This window comes from Pseudopodoces humilis, chromosome 18 (assembly GCF_049639895.1).
Source record: "Pseudopodoces humilis isolate 2021_Gansu_Grassland_sample_001 chromosome 18, ASM4963989v1, whole genome shotgun sequence".
Classification (NCBI taxonomy): Eukaryota; Metazoa; Chordata; class Aves; order Passeriformes; family Paridae; genus Pseudopodoces; species Pseudopodoces humilis.
This window is the reverse complement of record NC_142217.1, coordinates 1,547,447-1,570,005: the sequence shown is the minus strand read 5'-3', so window position 1 is coordinate 1,570,005 and position 22,559 is coordinate 1,547,447. Positions and strand designations below refer to the sequence as shown.

The following is a 22,559-nucleotide window of genomic DNA, read 5'->3' as shown; positions in this document are numbered from 1 at the left end:
AGTGGAATAACACAGAAAAATATTCAACTTAGCTTGTAACTTATATTGAACTTAACTTAAAAAAGAACAATACTGAGCACCATTGAACTTAGCTTGTACCTCATGACTTACCCTCACTCACAGGCCTGACTGACTCAGATCTCCAAGGCACTCCAGCCCCTCCGAGAGCAGCATTTCTGCCACATTTGCCAGGGCACAGCACTGGTGTGTGCACACAGACACAAAGAGGCAGTGCAAGGCAGCTGTGAGAAGTTCCCCTGCAGGGCAGGGAAATGCTCCCTGCGGATGCTTTGGCATCTCCCTAGCGGGCCAAGGGCTGAGCCTGGAGGAGTGGGGGGATCGGCCCAGGCTCCGTCGTTGTTCGGGGATGCTCCGAGTGCAGCAAACGGGAGAGTTCCCGGCTCGCAGAGGCCCCACTCAGAGGGAGGTGGCTGGCCCAGGAGAGCTGCAAGGGGCTCCTTTTGGAGCGCTGTTTGTAGGGCCCCAAGAGAGGGGCTTCAGGCACAGCAATGTTTCATCCTGGCCACACTTGGCATCAACAGCTTTCTTTGCAAGGCTGAGAACAGGGATGCTGTGCCACGCAGGGAACAGAAACAGTTCCCAGGGCTGCTCCTGAAGCAAGCAGGAGCTGCTTGGGCAGCAGCAGTGCCTGGGAGCAGACAGTGTTTCTGATGAGCTGCAGAGGAGCTGAGCCCAGGGGCTGTTGGCCAAGGCCCAGGCCCAAGGAGCATTTCTCAGCTGGCAGGGTGGCCTGAGAAGGGGAGGGGGGAATGCACCAGCACAGGGCCCATGGAACCAAGGGACCATTGGGACACTGCAGGGCCCAATGGAACCAAGCAGAACATTCTGACACAGTGTGGCTCCATGGAACCAAGGATCCATTGTGATACCACGGGGCCTCATGAAAGCAGGGGAACCACAGTGACCCTGGGGGGCTCCATGGGACCAAGGGCCCATTGTGACATTTTGGGACCTGCAGAACCACAGAGACCATGGTGACACTGCAGGGCCCAATGGAACCACGGGAACATGGATACAGGTCTGGCTTGGCCTGACAGGTGCAGCTGACCTGGGCATGTTGAGGGTCACTTCTCATCTGCTGCTGGAACACTGGGGCTGTGTGCTTTCCTTCCTGTGGAAAAGAATTGTCCTTCTCTAGGCACCCATGGCCAGAATTGGGATTTCACCTCCAAATTTCCTGATATCCAGGGACTGTTCCCATAGTAATATTTCCAGGACAAATCTGTCTGGCACTGGTCCAGGAGGGTCACCTCTCATCTATCCCCAAAACACTGGGGAAGGCTCTGTGTTCTCCTTCTCATGGGAAGGAGCTGTCCTTCTTCTGTAGGTGCCCATGGCCGAAATTTGGATTCCACCTCCAAAATTCCCTATACCCAAAGACTCCTCCCAGATGAAATCCGTCATTACTGGCAAATCTGGCTGGCCTTGGCCTAGTGAGGCTCTCACCTGCATTCCAAACCCTTGGGCTCTGTACTTTCCTTCCTATGGAAAAGAACTGTCCTTCTTGCCCAGGCGTCCACGGCCAATATTACGATTCTACCTCCAACATTGCCTGTTGTGAGAAACTGGAGGAGATTTTGTCTGGAAACATTTTGTGTGGGGTGGAGGAAGGGGCGGGTCCAGCCTTGCCCTGCCCTGGAACCCCAGCACTGCACTGCCCTGGAATCCCAATCCCCCCAGAGCCTCTATCCCAGCCCAGCAGTGTCTGCCAGTCCCTGGCACACCAAAGGCAATGCTCCACACCCACCTCTGGAGCCCCCAGCCCAGCTCCTGAGTGACCAAATGATGGGAAATCCCACCTGGGGAAAGGGCCCAGGAAGACCAAGGGGAACTTAAGGCTGACTACAAGGCAAGCACACATCTTGACCCTACCTCCTCTTGGAATTTCTATCTGAATGCTTCTGGAATCCAGGAGTTGGTATCTCTGTGTGTGTTTCTCTAAGGCTTTTTTGTCTTTCTTTCTTTTTGTGTTTTCTATTTCTGTCCTCTTGTGAATTTTGAGAAACTTAAAATGAACAGGCTTAGAGTTTGTGAAGTTGAATGGGCCAAGTTAATGCTTTGAGAAGTTTTTTGTTAATTGACTGTCATATTAAACCATTTGTCAAAGTTTCTCTGATTTTCTATAGTTACCAGTGAAGGCTGTTTTGTTGTTTTGAGCTCCTCAGAATCTCTTGCTGGTGTTTCTCCAGTGCATCCAACTCAGAAGACACAAAAAATTGTAATTCCTTTTAAATGTCTCCTTGAGAGAGTTGTCTGGGGGATGAGGGTCCTGCTTGGTGGCAGCCCTGCATTTCCCTCCTCCAGTCTTGGTCTCCAGCACAGCCATGGAGGCTCTTTGGGCTCTGGACTTTTCCTGCAGCCACCAAGAGCGGCTTAGCCCTGCCTTTGGCACAGCCAGCCCTGGCCAGCACAGGCCATGCACAGCAATTCCTTGTCTGTGCCTGGCCTTGCTGCCAGCCCCGGCAGTGGCTCCGTGGCCCCTTTGTGCCCCGCTGGCCCAGCCATGGTGCCCCAGCCCCTGGGCAGGCCCAGCCCAGGGCAGGAGCATTGCGGGCATGGACCCTGTGCCGTGGTGCCCACAGCAGCCCTGGGGCTCTGTGCCCCATGGCCTCCCTGCTGGGCAGCCTCTCCCAGCTCCTGCAGAGCCTGTGGCACCTGTGGGCCTGCACACACAGCCCTGCCCTGGGCTCTGCCGGGCTCTGGGCCAGCACAGAGGCTGGGCAGGGCTGGCCATGACCAGCAAAAGGCCCTGAGCCCCACAGGAGGATGGAGCTGGGCCACAGCCAAATTCAGCCAGGCCAAACCTGGGGTCAGCAGCCAGGGCTGCCAACACCTGGGGACAGAGCCTGGTGGTGACAAATATCCTGGGTCCCCTCCCTGCTCTGCTCGTGCCACCAAGGGCACAGAGCAGCCTCCTCTCTTGGCCACTTGCCTGTTTTCAATCCCTTGCCCTGCAGGCGCTGTCCCTGCCCCACAAGGCCTGGGCTGAGTCCTGTCCCTGCACGCTCACACAGGCTGAGATGGACACTGCTGGTTTCTCTGGCAGGCTCTCTGAGCCCAGCCCAGCTCCCTCCAAGCTGTCCCAGCTGCCCTGAGCTCTCGGCAGCACCCAGGGCCTCTCCCCAGCACAGCCCAGCCGGCTCTGGCCCCACAGCTCTGCTCAGGGCAGGCTGCTCTGGGCACTGCCCCACGGCCTCAGCCCCTCTGCAGGGCACAGCAGCAGCTGCAGCTCAGAGAGGCCTCAGCCCCAGCCATGGGGGAAGGTGCTTGGCCAAGGGAAAAGGAGGTTCCTTGGGTGCCCTGCTCCCCTCTCCCTGAGGTGCTGAGAGCTCTGCAGCCCCTCCTGCCATCCCATCTGCCCAGGCCAGCACAACAGCCCTGGCCTTGGAGCCCTCAGGAGCTGCTCCTGCTCCAGGCCCAGGGCCCATCCCAAAGCTGGGATAGCCAGAAAGCTGTGCCCATTTCTGCTCATTCCTGCTCTGATGAGGAGGGATCCTCAGCCACTTGGAGGTTGCTAATGCATTTTGATACTACAATTGCCTCTTCTTTCTTGGGCTCATGGAACCAAGAGGCCCTTGTGTCACTGCAGGACCTTGTGGAACCATTCAGAGCATTGTGACAGATCAGGACCTCGTGTCATGATGGGGCCATTGTGACACTGCGGGGCCCCATGGAACCAAGGGGCCAGTGTTGCTCCACAGGGACTCATGGAATGAAGGAAACATGTTTGACACCATAGTGCCCCTTGGGACCAAGAGGCCATGGTGACACTGTGGAACCAAGGAGAGCATTGCTGCACTGTGAGACCTCATGGAACCAAGGATCCACTGTGACACTGCGGGGCCCAAGGATCCAAGGGACGTTGTGGCACCAAGAGCTCCCATGGAACCAAAGGGACATTGTGACCCTGGGAGGCCTCATGGAATCATGGAGACCATTGTGAACACTCTAGGGCCCCATGGAACCGTGGTGACACCAGGTTGGCTGGGAGTGTTGATGTGCTGCAGGGTAGGAGGGCTCTGCACAGGGACCTGGACAGGCTGGATCCAGGGCCCAAACCCAACAAGGTGAGGTTTAACAAGTCCAAGTTCCAGGTCCTGCACTTTGGCCACAACAACCCCTGCAGTGCTCCAGGCTGGGGACAGAGTGGCTGGACAGCAGCCAGGCAGAAAGGGGCCTGGGGCACTGATGGACAGCAGGCTGGGCATGAACCAGCAGTGTGCCCAGGTGGCCAAGAAGGCCAATGGCTCCTGGCCTGGATCAGGAATGGTGAGGCCAGCAGGAGCAGACCTTCAGTACCACCCCTGACTTTCCCCCAGCTCTGCACACAGACACTGCTGCTGCAGCTCCAGAGAAGGGAACAAAAGGGGGATCTCTGGAGAAAACTTTGCTGGGAAACCCTTTAGTTCCTTTAAAGCCACCAAGAGCACAGCTCCTCATTGGCACAGTGTGTGGCCAAAGGGAAGTTGGAGAGAGAAACAAAATGAGAAATGGCAGAAACAATTATATTTTATTTTGGACAAGACCTAAAAATTAAAACAAAGAAAACATCCAAAATGAGACCAACAAGAAGTATGAAAAATGAATTTTATTACAAGTGATTTGCAGAAATTGGCCAGCAGTTTAATATTTCTGAAACCATCCAGTCATCAGTGTCCACACTGCAGCCTTGAGCTCCTGGTTCCTCAGGCTGTAGATGAGGGGGTTCAGGGCTGGAGGTACCATTGAGTACAGAACTGACAGGGCCAGATCCAGGGATGGAGAGGAGATAGAGGGAGGCTTCAGGTGAGCAAACATGAGAGTGCTGATAAACAGGGAGAGCACGGCCAGGTGAGGGAGGCAGGTGGAAAAGGCTTTGTGCCGTCCCTGCTCAGAGGGGATCCTCAGCACAGCCCTGAAGATCTGCACATAGGAGAAAACAATGAACACAAAACAGCCAAGTACCAAACAGGCACTGACTGCAATAAGCCCAAGTTCCCTGAGGTAGGATTTGGAGCAGGAGAGCTTGAGGATCTGTGGGATTTCACAGAAGAACTGGCCCAGGGCATTGCCATGGCACAGGGGCAGGGAAAATGTATTGGCTGTGTGCAGCAGTGAATAGAGAAAGGCACTGGCCCAGGCAGCTGCTGCCATGTGGGCACAAGCTCTGCTGCCCAGGAGGGTCTCGTAGTGCAGGGGTTTGCAGATGGACACGTGGCGGTCGTAGCACATGATGGTCAGGAGGAAATACTCTGTTGCAGCACAGAAAACCAAAAAAAATACTTGTGCCTCACATCCTGCATAGGAGATGTCTCTGGTGTCCCAGAGGGAATTGTGCATGGCTTTGGGCACAGTGGTGCAGATGGAGCCCAGGTCAGTGAGGGCCAGGTTGAGCAGGAAGAAGAACATGGGGCTGTGCAGGTGGTGGCTGCAGGCTACGGCGCTGATGATGAGGCCATTGCCCAGGAGGGCAGCCAGGGAGATGCCCAGGAAGAGGCAGAAGTGCAGGAGCTGCAGCTGCCGCGTGTCTGCCAATGCCAGCAGGAGGAAGTGGCTGATGGAGCTGCTGTTGGACATTTCTTCACTCTGGCCATGGAATCCTGTTGAAAGAGGAGAAAGTGACAAGTCAGGGGAGACTTTGCTGAGCGATGTCCAAGCCCTTTCTCCCAGCCCTGCTCCCATTTTCCTTTTCTCAGAGCCCTTCCTTCAGCCCCATGCCTGGAGCTCTGCTGGGATCTGGCCCCGTTGCTGTGATGAGCAGGGGCTCTGCCCATGGACATAGAGGAGTCAGCTCTGCTCTGCACCAGTGGGGTCATGGGAACGGGGTCAGGGGCCAGTCCTGGGGTGGGACTGCATCATCCCAAACTGCTCCTGAGGCAGAGGAGCCTGGCTGCATCTCCTGTCCCAGGGCTCAGGAATGGTGACAGCCAAAGGCAGTTTGAGAGGGTTTCCTGCTGTGCCCAGGGAGATCAGAGGGAAATGTGCAATGCAAGGGCATTGGCTGTAACTCAGTGAAGGGTGAGGGGAGCTGCTCTGTTGCTCCATCTCTCCCCAGCTGCCCTGAGATCACAGGCAGACACTGTGTTCCCCTGAAAATCAGCCTGACACAGCTGAGAGAAGAGGAACCCACAGCAGAGCAAACTGGTTCAGTCTTTCTCAGAGTCTCAGCCCCACTCCTGGCCAAGGACACTCCTGTCCCCAGTGTCCCCTGGAGACAGCTCACAGCTTGGGTGGCATCCCAAGGACACACCAAGGGTCCTGTCCATGGCACTGCTGGAGAAGAGTCGGGTCATTCCCAGCCTCCCAGCCTGCCCTGCCCAGAGCTCCTGGGGCAGAGGGAGCTGGGACACCCCATTGCTGTGCCCAGCCTGCACAGGAGGAGCCCAAGGGCTGGGCCTGACCCTGCAGCTGGAGCTGCCATTCCCAGAGAGCTCGTCAGCAATGCCAGGAGCACCTGGGCAAGGCAAGGAGAGAGAGCCAGGCCCTGAGGAAAAGCCTTTCCTTGCCCAGCTCTGCCCAGCCCCTGCCAGGCAGCACCAGTACAGGACAGTCACCCTCAGGCATTTGCATTGAGACATTTGCTGTGTCTTGGCATAGGGATCTGTAAAAGAGTAATCATGGAATAGTTAGGTTAGGAAAATACTTTAAACTTTAAACTAAAATCCCAGCACAGCTTTGTGGCACTTTCCCCCCACTGCCTGCCCAGGGCTCTGCTGCCTGGAGCTCTCCCTGCCAGCAGCTGCTGCCCTGTGCCCAGGGCTGGGCCCTGCCAGTGCTGCCCCAGCCCAGCCCAGCCCTGGGGGCTCAGCTCTGCCCTGCAGAGCCCTCCCAGCTCAGGGCACTGCCCGGGGGCAGCTCTGGCTCTGCAGGCTCTGATGGCAATGGCAGAGCAACCCTGAAGAGGCAGGAAAACTGGCACTGATGCTGCCTGTGAGGGGCCCTGTGCTGATTTCTGCCAGTGCCTGGTTAAGATCTGCGAATTTACTTTTTTTAGTTAATCGCAACCTATCACAAGAGGTTGAATAGAGAAATTAAATGAGAGCTGAATATCAATGTGCAATTTCCCATCCAGGCAACCCAAAGCACTAGGTTAAAAAAGCACAAACTTCCCTTTTATGCAGCCCCTGACTTGCTGTGCTCCTTGTATAATTTACATGGTGCAGTCCATGGGCAGAGTGGCTGAAAGCACATTAGGAATCTCCTGTAAACCTATTGATCAGTTTGGATGTCTCAGGCATTGACAAAATTCCTAATACCTTTAATAGTTATCCCCCCTCCCTGCCGTTCTGCAATAGTAGGAAACTGAATACAAAGTCTTAGAAAATATCCTCATTTTTATCAAAATCCTTATCTTGGAAATATTCTATGACTGATCAGAAACCCTCAGCATGTCAGAGTTCCTGAGCATTCACCTCCCCTCCACCAGAAATACTCAGAGTTGTACTCACAGAGTCTGTAGGCACTGGGATGTTCCAGCTTGAGGAGATGCCTCCAGGAGCTGCAGCTGCATTGTCCTGCAGCCAGAGGCTTCCTGTGTCAAGGGCTGGCAGTGATTCTGCCCCAGGCACTTCTCAGCACCTTCCCAGCCCTGACTGATTGAAGCTCTCTGTGCCTCTGGGCTGTGCCCAGGGTGGCTGCAGGCAGTGCCCCAGCCCTGCTGGGCTGGCAGAAGAGCTGCTCAGCAAGAGAAATGGGCTTTTGAAGCTCTTCTTGGTTTCCAGGAGCTGCCTCTGTGCCAGGAGCCCGGCCCAGCTCAGCAGCACAGACACAGCAGCAGGACTTGAATGAGCCTCTTGGGGCTTTGTGCTGAGGCCCTGAACATCAGTCCCTGAGAGGGAGGGGAAGAAAGCTCTCAAGAACTCCAAGTCAGAATCCAACTCCAAAGTTTCTTTCACTTTTAATGGGTCCCACTGAGGGACGTGACTGAGAAAGTGTCCCCAGGCCCCAGGCAGAGCAGAGAACTGCAGGCACTGATGACAGCTGGGGACAAAGAGAAGCCAAGGCTTGGTGCCCTGGGCCACAGCAGCCAATGCTGTGCCAGCAAGGGCTGTGAGGAGACACCTTGTCCTGAGGCCCTGGGGCCTCCTGGCACAGCCCCAGCAAGGCTGGCCACTGTCACCCCCTTGGCCTGCCCTCAGCATCCCCCCTAGCCCACATGCCAGTGGCCTCAGGGATCTGCTGGAAGGAGTCCCTGGGGAGCCTTGCTCAGGAATGGCCCTGGGGGGCTCCTTCATGCTCCCAGGGACTGCAGCTTTTCCAAAGCACTTTGGCTTTTGCCTCGGAGTCTCTGAGACGTTTTTGTGCAATCCTGGCCTCCAGTTCTCTCCTCCAAGGGGTCCATGAGGAGCCTGTGTTGGGGATGGACCTCAGTGGCACCCATTAATGCCTGGAGACACTTTGGGTTTTTCCTCTGACATTGACTCCTGGAAAGGTTTGTGCAATCTCCTCTCAGGCCCTGAGGTTCAAGGGCTCAGCTCCAAATGCACCATGGGGCTCATTAGGATCAAGCAAATCCTAACGTTTGTAGGCATGATGGCTGTGCCTTGATTTCCCTCTGGTCTGGTGCAGTTCTTAGGAAAGTTTCCTACAATAATTATGGAGAAATAGTTCAAAGAACTTCTAAGAAATACTTATTCCTGTTTAAAAGGATATCTTTTATTCCTGTTCTCTTTAGAGCAGAGGTGATTGCAGCATTCAGTGATGGATATTGATCCAGGGTCTCTCCTAAGGAGGCCTGGCCAGGTCAGAGAAGCTGTGCCTTGAGGTCTGACCCAGTGGGGACAACCTTGCTCCACATTCCCCAGCCCCATCCTGTCTCTCCTCACTCTCCTGGGACCTGCTTTGCTCACAGAACTGGCTGCACTCAGGCAAAGAGGGGTTTTCCTTCTTTGATTTAGCAATTTAAAACTCCTGAGTTTCCCCATGGAAAACAGACACCCTCCTCAAGTGTGTGCTATAGAGAGTTTGTCTGAAGAATGGCTAAGACAAAAAGGACATTATATGGTCCGATTAGTTAAAGTATAAGGCCTCAAGGACAGAACGCCCTTAAGGACAAACTGAAACAACTATCAGAATGTGAAACTGCCAAGTATGTGGATCTGCAGCAGAAAGATAGGGAACTAGTAACTTCAAGGCTAACGAAGAACAATGTGCGTCAATGTTAGTGGACCAATCATGAGCTTAGCTTTTGCAATATGTATGAGCTGATTATGAGCATTATATATTGTATATTGTAAACTCCAATAAACTGAGACTTGCTGACCATGAGAGCATGAGGCTTGTCTTCCGCGGCTCCGGTAAATCCCGACAGTGTGCCAAGTCCAAGGTGCCACCAAGGAGGTTCCCCTTCCCCAAGGCAGAACCACACAAGGAATGTTTCAGACACACAGGGAGTTCTACAAGAAACACAACCCCAGAGTTGGCTGAAGGCAGAATTAGAGCAGCTGCTGAAGGACAGACAAGCTTTGAACTCCTTGCAGCTGAAAGCACCAAGTGGGTTGTTGGGAGGTGTGTGAGTGAGGCAAGAGTGAGGGAAGGGAAATGCAGAGAGCCCTGGAAGTGTTTCTGTGCAGACAGGCTGCTCCAAGGGCAGCGTTGGACTTCTCTGGACTTCTCACCTCCCCAGTGACCTCACAGAGCCCCCTGAGGTGTCACACAGTCACCTGGGATATCACAGCCCACTCAGTGGTGTCACACAACCTGCCCCAGGATGTCACACCACCTTTCTGTGATGTCACATCTCTTCCTATATGCCACAAAACCACCTCGTGATGTCACATAGCCCCCTGTGATGTCACAGAGCAACATTTGATGTCATAGTTCACTCTGTGATGTCACAGTTGGCACTGTGATGTCATACAACCTGTTCTGAGATGTCACATGGCTCTTCTATGATGTCACTGCCCACTCTAGGATTTCATATCACAACCATGTGGTGTCACAGTCTGCTCAGTGATGTCACAACCCTCTCTGTGATGTTGTACATCTAACCTCTGGTGTCACAGTCCTCTCTGTGACGTCACAACCCACTAAGTGATATCACCCAGCCCACATTGTGATGTCTTAAAGCCACACTGCGATGTCACACCCTGCTCTATGATGTCACACAGTCCCCTCTGTGATGTCATAGCTGCTCAGTGACCTCACACAACAAACTCTGTCATCACAGCCCCATCTGTGACCTCACACAACCCACTCGGAGCTGTCACACAGCCCCTTTCTGACATCCCAGCTGCTCTGGGGCTCCAGGACACAGCCACAGAGGTGCTGCTGTGACACAGCCCCCTCTGGCACATCCCACAGCCCCTGCCAGTGCTGAGCCCCTGGCAGCTCTGTCTGGGCCTGCTCGTGTCCCTGAGCTGCCCTGGCAGGGCCCCAGCCCTGCTGGGCTGTGCTCAGGAGCTGCTCCTGGCCAGAGCTGTCTCTCTGCAGCGCTGCCCTTGCCAGGAGCTGCCTCTGGGCCAGGAGCCCGGCCCAGCTCAGCAGCACAGACACAGCACCAGCACTTTCATCACCCTCTCAGGTCTTTGGGGCTCTTTGCATCACACTCAGTCCCTCAGAGTGTGCTCCAGAAACTCCTCAAGAACTCCAAGTCAGATGAAAACACTGAAGTTTCTTGTAGTTGAAATGAGAGACAGGAGTGAGAAAGTGTCCCCAGGTTCCAGGTAGAGCAGAAGACTGGAGGCCCTGGTGGCAGCTGGGGACAAGCAAGGGAAAGGTGTCTGTGGTGCTGAGCAAAGCTGGATGTGTTTCAGGAATGCCAAGGGCCAAGGGCTGAGCCCCAGCCCCTGGCAAGGCAGATGCTGTCCCTCCCTCATTGCTCAGGGCTCTTCCCGGGGCACTGGCATGTGGGGATGTGCAATGCCAAGGGCAGCACCATGGGGCGGCCCCTGCCCAGGGCTGCCAGGGTCACTTGTCCCCTGATGGCCTCAGGCTCAGGGCCAGCAGCCATGGCCAAAGGGCTGCACAAGTTGCCTCTGGCATGGCTTTTAAGCTGCTAAGCCCTGAGCCCTCAGACTCTGCCTCCTGCTTATGTGATGAGGCCTTCAAATCCCATCCTGGGAGATTTTTGGGTCCTCTCCATGGTCTGTAAAAATGGAAACACTGGTCAAAGTTATTTTCTCCCAAATCTTGCATTGACAAGGATCAATATCTTTAAAGTGAACAAGAGTTAATTTGTATCTGTTAGAAGGAGGAAATATTTTAATCAGGTATTTTATGAGAGTGGCACAAAACTGCAACTGCTTTTCCAGACAAGTCGATGCCCCATCCCAAGAATGCTCCATGAGCAGGAGCTCTGTGCAACCTGACACAGTGAAAGCCCCTCCCCTCCCCAAGGATGGAATTGCTGTTGTGTGGGTTCTCTCATGTGCTGGGTGCCCTCACAACCCTCCTGGCCAGAATGTCTGCTGAGTGCCAGCCAGGCTGCTGCAGTGGCACTGACCTCACAGCCATCACCACTGCAGCCATGTCCCCTGGGCCTGGCTCTCCCCTTTCCTCTGCTCCTGCCTTGTCTCTGCTGGCATGAAGAGTTGTTTCATTATTATCTTGTCCCCAAGGTGCTGGGGCCAATTGCTTCCCAGTCAGGCTCCTGGAGCAGCAGTGGCTTTTCAGAGCCCAGCCAGAAATGAGCCCTGAAGCAGAAGCTCTGCAGTGCTGGCCACCAGGCCGGGGTGCCAGGGGAGCCTTCTGGCCATGCCCTGGGAGCAGCTGCTGCTGCCAAGGTGCCTTTGGTGCCTCAGGCTGTCCCTGGCACAGCTCCCAGCACGGCACTCTGCACTTGTGCCCGAGCCCTTTCCTTGGTTGGGGCTGGCCTGGGGCTTTTCCTGCAGCAGGATCTGCCCTGGCCATGGCACAGGAAAGGCAGTTCCTGCTGGAGCAGGAGGCTGTGCCTGGAATGGGCTCAAACAACTCCAGCAAGGCCCTGTTTACTTAAAATTTACTTCTACAGAACTATAGTCTAATAATTGTTATAGCTCCTCTATTCTGGAGTAAATAACTCTATTTTATGTTTACTCTGTAGTGTAAATAAATCCTCCTGTCTAATCATGATTAGAATTAATCACAGCTGTATTTATAGAAATACATCTGGTGTTCTATTGTTAATCCTGTTGGACAAACTGCATTATGGCTCAATTTCACCTGTCCAATGTTTTACACATAAACATTTGACAACATCTGGGGCTAGAATTGGATCCTAGTGCTCCCAGTCTCCTCTCTTAGAAGGAATTTAAAAGTCTAGGCAACCTGGAGGGGTTTGAGGATCCCTGGTGGCTGCTGGGTGTCATTTCTCCAACCTCATGACTCAGCAGGAGTTTCTCCAATAAAGAAATAAAGCTTTTGCCTGAAGCTCCCACTCTGCCCATGACAGGAAGCCCTGGGAGTGTCTGTGACATCCCGACTCTTTGGCAGCCTGGGGGCTCCTGGGATGTCACCGTGGAGCCCCCGGGAATGCCTGTGACAGAGCGGTGCCTTTGCAGCCCAAGGTCCCCTGGGATGTCACCATGGAATTGCTGGGACTGCGTCTGACCACACGGCTCTTCAGCATCCCCAGAAACCCCTGGGAGGTCTCTATGGAGTCCCTGTCTCTGCCTGTGACATTGTGGCTCCTGAACAGCCTGCAGACTCTTGGAATGTCCCCATGGAGCCCCTCTGAGGTCCTGTAACAAATCTGATCCTTGGTAGGCAACCATCACCAGGACCTGTTCCTAAGGCCTGTTTCTATGGCAACCATCACAGCCCCTGTTGCTATGGTCAGTCCCTTGGCAGCTCCATGGAGACCCCATGCCAGGGGTGGTTGCCATGGACACCAGCTCAGGCCTGGAGCCAGAGCCTGTTGCCATAGCAACCATTTGCAGTCCCATCCCCAGGCCCATGGGATCACAGAGCCACAGAATTGGCTGAGTTGGGAGGGACCCATGGGGATCCTCCAGTCCAACTGCTGGCCCTGCACAGGACACCCCAACAATCCCAGCCTGGGCCTGGCAGCGCTGGCCAAACGCTGCTGGAGCTCAGCCAGCCCTGGAGCTGGGAGCCTTCCGTGGGGAGCCTGTTCAGTGCCCCAGCAGCCTCGGGGGAAAAACCTTTTCCTCACATCCAGCCTAAACCTGCCCGCCTCAGCTCCAGCCGCTCCCTCCACTCCTGTCCCTGGGCACCAGAGGGAAGAGGTTCCCACAGCCCCCAGCCAGGGACCCGCTCCCAAGGCTGCTGCCATGGCAAGCAGGCCTGGCACCAGCTGGGATGCTCGGTTTCCATGGGCTGGGCTTCAGGAATGGCATTCCCCAATTTCCTGCTCCTGCTGAAACCATGCTGCCGCTCGCTTCCCTCCCACTTCCCATGGAAAGCAGAAAAGGCAAAGATCCCAGGCTGGGATAAGAACAATTTATTGAGAACAGCAACCGGATAAGGAGCAAACTGGAATAGAAACAATTTGGATAACAGAAGGGATAAGACAAACTACTCACGGGGAAAACTAAAATGCCACCACAGACTGGCTCTTCCTGGCCACATATTTCCTCCTGCCAGGAAAGGAAACCCTTCTCCTATAGTGAGAGAGGGGGAGTCCTTTTTATGCCCCTGGCAATGACCTGAGATGGGATTGAATATAATGGCAGGGACATGGTCAGATTCTCATGTTCTTTGATCTCATATCATGTTATTGCCATGGGCAGGAAAAGGTACAGATGTCTTCCCAGCATGGATCCCAGGGAACATGGATCACCAGGTCTCTGCCCAATGTGGATTCTCCAAGGGTGTATGAAGCTGGAGCAGTGCACAATGCTCTTCCTGCACTTGGAGCACTCGCAGGGCTTCCCTTACCAGTGCTTCCGTTGGTGTCTGGTCAAGTTAGACCTGTGTGAGAAGCTCTTCCCACACTGGGGACACTCGTATGGCCTCTCCCCAGTGTGGATACGTTTGTGGGAATTTAAGTTGGACCTGTCTGAGAAGCTCTTCCCACATTCCCCACACTCATAAGGCCTCTCCCCAGTGTGGATGCGCTGGTGCCTGATGAGGTGGGAGTTGTGCTTGAAGCCCTCCCCACAGTCAGGGCAGCGGAAGGGCCTCTCATCTGTGTGAATCCGCTGGTGCAGGAGGAGATTGGAGCTGCTCTGAAACCTCTTCCCACACTCACCACACTCATAGGGCCTCTCCCCAGTGTGGATGCGCTGGTGGATGATGAGTTGGGAGCTGAAGCTGAAGCCCTTCCCACATTCACCACACTCGTAGGCCCATTCCCCAGTGTGGATCATCTGGTGACTGATCAGGCTGTTGCTGTGGCTGAAGCTCTTCCCACACTCCAAGCACTTGTAGCGCTTCTCCCCATCCTGAAGCTGCTCATGGACCACCAGCTCAGAGCCCCGGCTGGATCTCTGGCCACTTTCCCGGCACAGGGTGGGTCTTTCCTCCTCAGAGCACCCTGGGATGGGTGAGGAGCCCCTCCTCCTCCGGGATCTCTGGGGATTTTTCTTCCTGTTGGATTCCTGCACCATGGTGCTGCTCAGAACGGCCTCTTCCATGGGGTTCTGCTGAGGGGATTTGTCCTCCCTGGTCTCCATCCTCAGCTTCTTGTCTGAGGGAGGAAGGACAAGGAGAGGATGGGATTTGCCTCCCTGCCAGAGGGAAGGGGAAGGAGATCCCCCCGTGCGTCCCTGGCAGGACGCAGGAGAGAGGGGGAAAGGGGCACTGACTTCTTCCTCACCTGCCTGGGTGTTCTGGGGCATCTTCCTCTTCCTTGCAGTCTTCTCATCCATCCAGCCAAAGTTTGGGATGGGGAAATCCTGGTTTGGCAGAAAACAAGGAATGAGCACGTTGAGTTTGAAGGTCCCTCTGTCCAAGTCCCTCTCTAGAAGTCGCTGGGTATCTGGGGGGTCTTGGTTTGAAAGGAAAGGTGTTTGCTAAGGAAGGCAGAAACCCCCATTGAAATTGATATAAACGTAATCAACAACCCCATCCAAATTATTATAATCTTGATATCAAAGTGATCTCAGATAAAGATATAGGAATATGAATAATAGTTCTTTTCTAAAGGAAGAAAAATGAAAATTCAGCAGTACAAAAGAAAAAAAACAACAAAAAAACAACACTCTGAGAGAGTCAGTATACAACCTTACACCCCGTTGGTTAGGGTGTTAGAAGCAGTCTGATTAAATGGTGGCTGCAGTCCTCCTGGAGTGACAGATGTGCTTCTGTTGAAGCAATGATTCTGTAGAACACTGTAGCTTACCTCTGAAGTTCTGGTGCTGTAGATGGGTCTGGTCTCTCCGCTGGGAATCCAGTGGAGAAAGACTGCCTGTGGTGTTCTGATTCCTTGATTATATCCATGCAGGAATGCTTGGCTCCTCCCCCTGGGTGGAGCATCTCACAATGGGATGATGTCATTTTATCAGTCCTGCAGTGAGACTCAATGGCCCATTAACAGAAGATATCCCCCTGGAGGAAGGATGGGTGGTGGAAGAGATAAAGAGCACTGCCCCACCTGGTTTTAACAGCTGGCCCATTAACAGAGGATATCCCCCAGTTATGAGGGATGGATCATGAAGGAGATAATGAAAACTGCTCCACTAGTTTTTAACAGATGGTGATAGAATACATACTTTTGGTTACATCTTGCATTGCAACCTAAGCCATGGGGTTCATAAAAATTTTACACCACAAAAATTCAGCCCTAAGAAGGCCACCCAGGATTTCCCTATCTCTGTTCTCTCCCTTTTGGTGTTCAGGGTTTACCCCCTGTCCCAGCTGCTGGGGGTCCCGCTTGTACTGGGGGTCCCCCATCTACTCAATCCATGCCCTACCCAGGCTGCTGGGAGTGCCAGGAATCTGAAATTTTCCTCTGTTTCCATCTCCCCACTTAGGGATACTGAAAGTTTTTGGGGTCCCAGGATCCCTGCTCCCCTTATTCGCTTCCTGGGGGTGCAGGGAGTCCATGGAGACCCCCCTGCCCCTCTCCAGGCTGTTGAGGGTCCCGCAAATTGTGGCGCTCCCCCTCTCTGGGCTCCCCACTTTGGGATCCTGGCGGACACAGGGCTCTGTTCCTCCAGGCTGCCTCTGCCAGCAGCTGCCACTGGGAACCCCCAATGTCCCTCCAAGGGGCATTTTCCACTTAGCTTTGGAATTCTTCATTCTCTAATCATCACCCCCAAAAACCCAACCCAGAACTCCCCCAGGATATCTGGGCCAAGCTCCCCCGCCTTGGTCACCTGTGGGATGGGGGGTGATGATCCCACGGATGGGGGGTGGCTGTGAATTCAGGGAGTGAATCCCAGCTTGACTGGGATATACTGGGCCTGAGATCATACAGGGATAACAAGCACCTAACTGGGATTACTAGGAGTGTCTGGGAATGGCTATGGGCATGCTGAGGGCAGCTGGGATATACTGGGAGTGTCTGTAACCATACTGGGGATGACTGGAAACACACTGGGAACAATGGGAACTGTGCTGGCGACTACTGGGACCCCACGCTGGGGATAACTGGGAACAACTGGGAGTGACTGGGTCTGCACGGGGGGCAATTGGGCATGACTGGGACCATGCTGGGAGCAGCTGGGATCATCTGGAGAGGGATTGGGACTATACTGGGGGCAACTGGGTGCAACTGTGATCACACCGAGAGGAACAGGGAACAACTGGAACAATGCTGAGGGCACCTGGCATCCTACTGGGATCACAGTGGGAGCAGTTGGGCCATGCTGGGCAAGACTGGGACCACACTGGCAGCAACTGGGACTGCACTCAGGGTGACTGGGAGTGGCTGGGAGCAACTGGGATCAGGCTGGAAGCACCTGAGGAGTGACTAGGAGCAACTGGGATAGACTGGGGGAGACTGAAACCACAGTGCAGGTAAATGGGAACAACTGGAACCACACTGGATAATCCTGGGAGCAGCTGTGCCCATGCTGAGGTCATACTGGGATCCTACTGGAACTAGCTGGGATCATAATAGGAGTGATTGGAAAGGGGCCAACTGTGACTGGAACCATGCTGGAGGTGACTGGGAGCAACTGAGCCCATCCTGGGAGTGCCAGGGAGTCACTCTGGCCACGACTGGAATCATGCTGGGAGTATCTGGGAATTACTGGAACCATACTGGGGGTGACTGGGTGCAACAGCTCATACTGGGAGTGACTGCGATTGTAGTGGGAGTGACTGGGATCATCCTGGAGGTGTTTTTCTGTAGATCTTCTGTCTTTGTGGTCTCCTTTTCTTCTCCTTCCTATCCTACATACCTGGAACATTTTTGGATATCTTAATGTTACCCAAAATCTTAAGGGTTAACACTTTTTAGGTTAAATGAGCTAAGTTTGCAAAGTTAATGCTATGGTAAGAGTTTTATGTTCAGTTGGATGTTGTATTAAACCCTTTGCCAAAATTCCTTGATTGTCTGTATTTTTCTAGTGAAATTTTGTGTCATTTTGACCTCTTAGCTCAGTTGTTAGAGCATGGTGACAGTATCACCAAGGCTGTGGGTTCAATCCTTGTGTGGGCCATTCACTTAAGAGTTGGACTTGATGATCCTTGTGGGTCCCTTCCTACCAAGAATATTCTTTATATCTGTCCATGTTGAGAAGATCTGGTTGGTGTTTCTCTTGTGCACCAAACTCAAGCACAGGAACCTTTGGCTAACACCAGCATTGAAGTGTTCTGGGGTGTTACAGCCCTGCAGAATCACAGTGGGCTCTTGTTTCCATAAGGCCCTAGAGTGTCCCACTGGTCCCTTGGTCCCATGGGCCCAAGAGTACCACAATGATCCCCTTGGTTCTTCAACTTCCCATGGTGTCCCACTGGCCCCTTGGTTCCATAAGGATCTGGAGTGTCACACAGGTTTATGGCATTTGTCCTTGCTGCCCCTCACATCCCACTGCCCCACAAAGAGCCCCGAGCCACCCGTGAGGGACAGGCCCTGCTGTGCCAGGCCTGGGCTCAGGGCTTGGCCTTTCTGCTTCCTCCAACCCAGCCAGGGCTGGCTCAGCATTGCAGTTCCCTGCTCAGAGCCTTTGGCTCTCGGCAATCCTGGCCTCCAGGATCTGCTCTCACCAGTCCCTGGGGAGCCTTTGGCAGTCCCTGCCCTCAGTGGGGCTGATTGAAGCTCCAAGGGACTTGGAGTTTTGCTTCTGACTCCTTGAGCAGCTTCTTCAGCCTGAAGGAGGGACAAAGGAGGATCAGAGAAAGGAGAAGGAAGCACGAGGTCAAGCACTCCCTGAATTCACAGGCCCCCCCAACTGTGGGATCATCACCCCCCATCCCACAGTTGACTGGGGAGGGGGAGCTCAGCCCAGACATCCTGAGGGGTTGGGATTTTTGGGGAGGATGTTTGGAGAATGAAGAACTCCAAAGATAAGTGGAAAATGCCCCTTGGGGGGACATTGGGGGGTCCCAGCATCCCTAAGTGAGGAGATGGAAACGTTGAAAACTTTTTATATTACTGGCACTCCCAGCAGCCTGGGCAGGGCAGGGACCGAGTAGACAGGGGACCGCCAGTACAAGCATAACCCCCAGGAGCTGGGACACAGGGGAAAACCTGAACACCAAAAGGGAGAGAACAGAAATGGGGAACTCCTGGGAGGCATTTTCAGGGCCGAATTTTGGTGGTGTAAAATTTTTATGAACCCCATGTCTTAGGTTGCAATGCAAGATGCAACCAAAAGTATGTATTCTATCAACATCTGTTAAAACCTGGTAGAGGCAGTTTTCTTTATCTCTTTCATCACCCATCCCTCATAACTGGGGGATGACTTCTGTTAATGGGCCAGCTGTTAAAACCAGGTGGGGCAGTGCTCTTTATCTCTTCCACCACCCATCCTTCCTCCAGGGGGATATCTTCTGGTAATGGGCCATTGAGTCTCACTGCAGGACTGATAAAATGACATCATCCCATTGTGAGATGCTCCACCCAGGGGGAGGAGCCAAGCATTCCTGCATGGATATAATCTGGGAATCAGAACACCACAGGCAGTCTTTCTCCACTGGATTCCCAGAGGAGAGACCAGACCCATCTACAGCACTGGAACTTCAGAGGTAAGCTACAATCTTCTACAGGATCATTGCTTCAACAGAACCACATCTGTCACTCCAGGAGGACTGCAGCCGCCAATTAATTGAACCGCTGCCAGGACCCTAACCAATGAGGTGTCAGGTTGCATTCTGACTCTCTCAGAGAGCTGGTTTTTTGTTGTTTTTTTGTTTTTGTACTGCTGCATTTTCATTTTAATTTCTTTAGTAAGGAATTATTTCTATTCCTGTATCTTTATCTGAGAGCACTTTGATATCAAGATTATAATAATTAGGAGGGGGTTGATACTGTTGCCCGATCCGAAGAAAACACAAACAACCGAAGTCGTTTATGCGGTGCTTTATTGAGGGCCCGGGAGCCTGTGGACTAGCATCCAAAGACAGAGCCCCATTTCACTGAAAAATCACAGGGTTTTTATATGTTTTCTACACGATTTCTTCATCATCATAATTTCTTAATTCTCTTTCACTACCTGGTACGATTATCTCTCTGACATTTAAATTTTGCCAAAAGTACATTCCTAGATTATCTCCTAGTTACACTGCTTACATTGCAATATCTGCCGTATAGTTCATCTGCAGGTTACATGTGGCCTACCAAGCCTTAGCATAACTACTACTAATGTCAAACTAATGCTAACTAATACAGTTTATTGAACCAAATGGCAACAGGGTTGCTTGTAGCCAGCAGGGTGTGCACAGCATTTGGAATGGAGCCTGGGGGGGATCTGTTCCCCAAGAGGAGAGTCTGTGGAAGCAGATCCTGGCACTCCCTCTGTTTGCTGGTCCAGCCAAAAACTGGACACAGACTTGTATTTTGTGCTGTTCTCTTGCTTGCCGTGTGATCCAAAAGGATTGTGGCTCCAGGAGGGAAGTTGTGAAAGCAAAATGCTCTCTTGGCATTGACTTGTTGTGTGGGATTTTCCAGCACAGACAGCTTTTTCTCCTAACAGCATCTGGTTCAGGTGAAGGTCCCCTCACACATGGATACTGGGAAGCTCCTTCTTCAGTGAGCAGGAAAGGAACCTTTGGTGTTCAGAGATCCCAGCTGTTCCCTTTCAACACCAGTATGAGCCCAGTAAGCTCCAGTATGATCCTTGTCACATGGCAGCACTCCCAGGATGGTCCCAGTTGCCTCTGACTAGATCAAGCCAGTCACCCCCAGTATGATGCCATTGGCTCCCAGTGTGCTCCCAGTTGCTCCCAGTCACCCCCAGTATGGGGGATGTTGTGCATGGTGTGTTCCCAGTCATTCTCAGATATGCCCAGTATGAGTCCAGTCACTCCCAGTATGATCCAAAATTGGATTGCTGGGAGGCCTCATGGAATCCTGGAGACCATTGTGACACCCTAGGGCCCCATGGAACCGTGGTGACACCAAGCTGGCTGGGAGTGTTGATGTGCTGCAGGGTAGGAGGGCTCTGCACAGGGACCTGGACAGGCTGGATCCAGGGCCCAAACCCAACAAGGTGAGGTTTAACAAGTCCAAGTGCTGGGTCCTGCACTTTGGCCACAACAACCCCTGCAGTGCTACAGGCTGGGGACAGAGTGGCTGGACAGCAGCCAGGCAGAAAGGGACCTGGGGCACTGATGGACAGCAGGCTGGACATGAGCCAGCAGTGTGCCCAGGTGGCCAAGAAGGCCAATGGCTCCTGGCCTGGATCAGGAATGATGTGGCCAGCAGGAGCAGGGCAGGGATTCCTCCCCTCTACTCTGCACTGGTTGGGCAGCACCTCGAGTGCTGTGTCCAGTTCTGGGCCCCCAATTTAGGAAGGCCATGGAGGGGCTGGAGCATGTCCAGAGAAGGGCAACAAGGCTGGTGAGGGGTCTGGAGCACAAGTCCTGTAAGGAGTTGGCTGAGGGAGCTGGGGTTGTTTATCCTGGAGAAGCAGAGGCTGTTGAGGGTTAGGTGTACTTTTTTTTTGTTTTGTTTTGTTTTGTTTTGTTTTGTCGTTCTGGCCTGCCCGTGGAATTTTTACCCATTAGCTGCTGAGACAACCTAACTGTGGGTATAAGGGGGCGGGAAAGGAGGGTGGGGACAGTTTTTGGCTGGCTTTCTTCGGCTTCAGGGAAAGACATTAGTTTGCTGGGTCGCGGAGCTGCTGCGGTAGAGGGAAGGGAATTTCGCCATCACCCAGACGGAGCTGCTGCTTCTTCTCCTTCTCCCCTCTTTGTTGGTGGCCTCGCACCCCCTGTCCTGCCGGGACGTGTGGCAGTGCCAGGCACCGCCGCGGAGCTGCTGATACACCTCAGCCACCGGCCCGGGATCTCAGCTCATCCCTGCTGTTTCCAGCTGAGTGTTCCTCAGGGCCCTGCAGGAGCACCGGGACTGACTGCCCGAGGGGGTTTGTGAAACAAAGCCTCTCCTCCATCCCTTCCCGTCTCAGGGGAGAAAGCTGTCACGGGGCTCCTGTTTCTGTTTTCTTGCTAATGCTGTAGTTATTGTTTGTTTGTTTGCCTGGTTATACTAGTAAAGAACTGTTATTCCTATCCCCAGATCTCTGCCTGAAAGTCCCTTGATTTCAAAATTGTAATAATTCGGAGGGAGGGGGTCTACATTCTTTCATCCCAAGGGAGGCTCCTGCTCTCCCTAGCAGACACCTGTCTTATAGAACCGAGACATATGCGAACTAAGGCATGCAGGACACCAAAACAACGAGCTAACAGAGGAATAAAAGGAGAAGAAAACATATTTGAGCAAGCTATGATGCAAGATCATCTCCCTGCATCACCTAAGCCTGCTTAGAAACCATCTTCCTGCATCACCATGACCTCAAGAGGACTGGAAAGGACTGACAGCCCTAGACAGCGAACCAGAACGACAGGTCCCTGACCACTCTCATGAGGATGGAAGCCCCAGCTCTGCAGTGTGTGCTGCAAAGCTGAATTGTGTCTCCTCTTTGGAGCTGACAGTGTGGGAACAGCCGTGGCAGCCGAGGGGACCTGGACCCACCCGGAGCTCCTCCCGGAGCCCAGCGGACTCCAGCTCAGCGGGGGCCAGCAGCGGGGCACGGCTTAGGCTCGGCAAGGTGTGAGCAGCCGTGGTCCGGCCCAGCCTCAACCGGGGTCCCGCAGCCTCCCGTCCCCACCCGGTCACTGCCGGGGCTGGCCCGGCCCCGCCAGGCCGAGCCTGTGCGATTCAGCCCTTCTGGGACACAGGGCCAGAAAGACTTCAGCCCTGAAGCAGCAGGCTTTGAGTTCAAGCCTTGGGAAGCGCTTGCCAAAGGCTTGATGGCAATTCATACGTTCATCAAGTCACCCCACTGAAAGTTATGTTTCTAGAATCTTCCCGGATCTCTCCCCCGACTGGTTGCAATTTGTCGCAGTATTTTGCATCTTTCTAACCCCAGTCTGTGTCTGGACCCATGCCCTCAGACTGCGTCCTCACACCTCCCCTAGATATTGTTGTGTCTGCCCCTAGTCCTGGTCTTTGCACTTTGCTCCTGTGCTGCGCAGGCTTTATGGGCCTCATCCCTACTTGATTTTCCTATTCCAGTTGGTTTTGGGGACTCCAGCGAACCCGCTCCTTTAATTTCCTCCTCGGTTGC

At 53.6% G+C, this 22,559-nt stretch overlaps 1 protein-coding gene across 4 annotated transcripts; it reads right to left on the bottom strand.

Moving 5' to 3' along the window:
* Positions 1-4,498: 4,498 nt before the first annotated feature.
* On the bottom strand, positions 4,499-7,652 carry LOC148182896 (olfactory receptor 14J1-like). 4 transcript variants are annotated; one of them, XM_088063847.1, is made up of 2 exons: positions 7,449-7,652; positions 4,499-5,600 (listed from the first exon to the last, which is right to left on the bottom strand). In XM_088063847.1, the coding sequence occupies exon 2, from the start codon at positions 5,575-5,577 to the stop codon at positions 4,645-4,647; it is 933 nt and encodes a 310-aa protein (XP_087919973.1). In that variant the 5' UTR covers positions 5,578-5,600; positions 7,449-7,652; the 3' UTR covers positions 4,499-4,644. The 4 variants fall into 4 exon arrangements, with proteins under 4 accessions (XP_087919973.1, XP_087919971.1, XP_087919972.1 ...); XM_088063845.1 differs by lacking the exon at positions 7,449-7,652 and adding an exon at positions 6,251-6,393; XM_088063846.1 differs by lacking the exon at positions 7,449-7,652 and adding an exon at positions 6,131-6,373.
* Between the last annotated feature and the right edge of the window lie 14,907 nt (positions 7,653-22,559).